This window comes from Lithobates pipiens, unplaced genomic scaffold (assembly GCF_037356315.1).
Source record: "Lithobates pipiens isolate NorthernLeopardFrog02 unplaced genomic scaffold, aLitPip1_a1.2 Scaffold_22, whole genome shotgun sequence".
In the NCBI taxonomy this organism is placed as follows: domain Eukaryota; kingdom Metazoa; phylum Chordata; class Amphibia; order Anura; family Ranidae; genus Lithobates; species Lithobates pipiens.
The window spans coordinates 3,629,284-3,632,113 of NW_027507784.1; the positions used below are offsets into that span (position 1 = coordinate 3,629,284).

At 44.0% G+C, this 2,830-nt stretch overlaps 1 protein-coding gene across 1 annotated transcript; it reads right to left on the bottom strand.

The window, feature by feature from the left end:
* Positions 1-1,634: 1,634 nt before the first annotated feature.
* On the bottom strand, positions 1,635-2,444 carry LOC143925231 (taste receptor type 2 member 40-like). Its single transcript, XM_077449826.1, has one exon. It carries the CDS (start codon positions 2,442-2,444, stop codon positions 1,635-1,637), a length of 810 nt encoding a protein of 269 aa, XP_077305952.1.
* Between the last annotated feature and the right edge of the window lie 386 nt (positions 2,445-2,830).

A 2,830-nucleotide genomic window follows, 5' to 3' on the forward strand; every position in this document is an offset into this window, starting at 1 on the left:
GGGTATCCATGAGCAGCCCTACCTCATTATTTAACCCCTTGTGTTAAAAGTATATAAAAGGCTGTATTCTATCCAATAAAGGGTTCAAGATTCTACAAGCTATTTTGGGCTAGACTTGTATTCAGTGCAGCTATGAGAATATATCTCTCTGATAGTCAGATTGGAGGAAGCGGGATATACTGACGGAAACACTCAATCGGAGTGTGGGATCGGATCCGTCACAGTCCTCATAACAGGAGTTCTTCAAGTGAAGCATTTCTACCTGTAGCCAAACAGATCAACAGAGCCCCACATAGTTTACAAGAACAATAGCACAGTCTGAGGTACACGAACATTACTTGACGCTCTCCCACGGAGCTGAGCGGAATTCCTGTGTGATTGCAGTCCGTTGCTAGGGGGCGGTCATCACAAAAATTGCGTTTTTCCAAATGTAGCCCTGGGCCCAACTGGAGCCTGATGGTGACTGCTGGGTGTACAGATGGCTGACATACATCCTCAGGGTGCAGGTTCATAGGCATGGTGGGTGATGAACAAGAAGGATGTTGGGCGCCAGGCACTTTTATGTTATAAACAATAGAGAAGTTTATTTCTCAAACAGGAAAAATGTGGGAGAGAGGGGAATAGGGCACATGACACCCTTAGTAACGATCAGCAATAGGCAGATTGGCAGTAAGGATGAGCCCAATGTTTGGCCGTTTGCTGAATTTAGAACATTATGCGGCATTCGCAGGAAATTCGAGTGCCCGCGGTACGCCCCCATAATGCACTATGAGATCACAGTACATAAAAGCCCTTAAGCTGAACCAGCACATCTGTACTATGTAGGACAAGCACTAGTAACTAAACTTTACTCACTGCTTCATGCACTGATTCCCTTGGATGAGTTCTGTTTGAAGTCCAGTTCATAGCCTCTCGCTCATGAAAAGCCCCCTCTGGTGCTTCCTTAGAACTCCATCCCTCTAGAATTATTACCGGATCTCTGGCAGGCTTTTCTCCACATAAAATTGAACATCTGGATAGGCCTCGGTCAGACCTAGCACCCGGCAGCCTCCTGGATAGGCTCCAGGCTTCTGGCCTAGCAGCCATGAACTCTACACAAACCATCCACCCAGGCCGTAGTCCTGGGTGGGAACACTACCCGATCACCTGACTTCATTCCATTAAATACCTTTTCCCAGCATGCTTAGCTACAAATATGATTGGGTGGGAAAAGTATGTTTATCATAACCTGAATTTCACTGTAGCTCATCACTCTAATGTCAAAGGCAACAAACACCACCTACTGACAATAGGGAGAAGCCACACTTAGAATAGGAATAAATAAAAGTCATGCAATCATGAAATACTACAAATTAGCCAGACTGACTACCACCTGGCACACTAAATTTACCTGTAGCCCTGTTCTAGGGCCAAGGGTGCTACACCAGTGACAATGATCCCCAGGACAAAGCAAGAGGGGGAATGACCCAAGTGAGGAACACAGACAGCAACTAGTGCATGGAAAGAGATATAACCCTTCCACACTCCATTTAAAGCTAAAACCAATCACTATCACTATCACACCAAAAGGTTATAGTATATATATTTAAACATTTACATTAAGGATCCTCTATATTTTAAGCCTCTGTGTTTCTTCAGCTTCTGGTCCAGAATCTTCTCAGAATGGTCCTTCTCAGCTTGTTGCTGGCCTGGAAGATGACGGCGGCCTCCACCGATGGAGATAATAATTGTAAATTCCAACAGACTGTTAGGAATGTTGGGGAATTTAGAAAAAAAATGTCCACTTGATACCCACAGAAGAATGAAGAAATGATAAGTAAGAAGAAGATTGTCCTCAGTGCAGTGACATGAGCCTGAAGATTTGGACGTGTTGATCCAGAGTCGTTATTCTTCACCCTCCAGACGTGTCTGAGCAGAAAGGAGGAAGTGAGGACCAGGCACAGAAGACTAAGGCAGAATGGAAGGATGACACCTAGGGTGTTTGCAGGCACACGATAGGAAAACATTTCATGGACTGTGTTACCAGAGTCTTCTGTTCTGTTCTTAGAAGACTGGATAAGACTTTCTTCATTAACAACCCAGAAGCCCGGGACACTCACAATGAACACCCCAAGTGCTGTCAGGAATAGAAGGTGACTCAGGAAATTGGACACAATTCTCTTTATCCAGATGAAGAACCCATAGCTGAGATTGGTGATGGTGGTACAGTAATGAGCCGAGAGCCAGAAGGTCAACCAGAAGTTGTAATAGATTAGGAAGTAAAGTGATGTGTCCATAAATCCATTTAATTCTTTAACAGATAAGAATGTTTGCCACAAGGCGAAGATCATTCCATCTATACTCAGCACACACTGCAGGAGAAGATTCACAATCCCCTTAGCCAGAAAGATCACATCGGTGGGACTCAACTTCCCTTTCTTTCTGATGATGTCCAGGTTACCCATCACAATACAAGTGTAAGAAGGGATTGCCAAGCCGAGTCCCAAGACTGAAGAGACTAACATGGATAAGCAGAGCGGAGACATCATGTTGAGGTTTGGTGTGATCTCCGGACAGAGATGACGGGACGCGTCCAGTGATAGCAGACAGAATGATATAATTAGAGTTGGAGATATGGAAATAGTCTTCAGAGATCCGTCTCATGATTGACTTTGCATAAATGTGATGGATTTCATTGCAATGCCGACATGTAAAGCACGGAGCAACCCGTGTAATACAATCTCTGACTCATTTCCATTATACTGAAATGATTAAATTTAGAACCGGCAGCTTTATGTCTCTTATTGACTATTATATACACTCAGTACTATGACTATTATATACACTCAGC

Excerpts from the sequence above, each read along its gene's own strand:
- LOC143925231 (XM_077449826.1), bottom strand. The coding sequence starts at position 2,444 with ATGGGTAACCTGGACATCATCAGAAAGAAAGGGAAGTTGAGTCCCACC.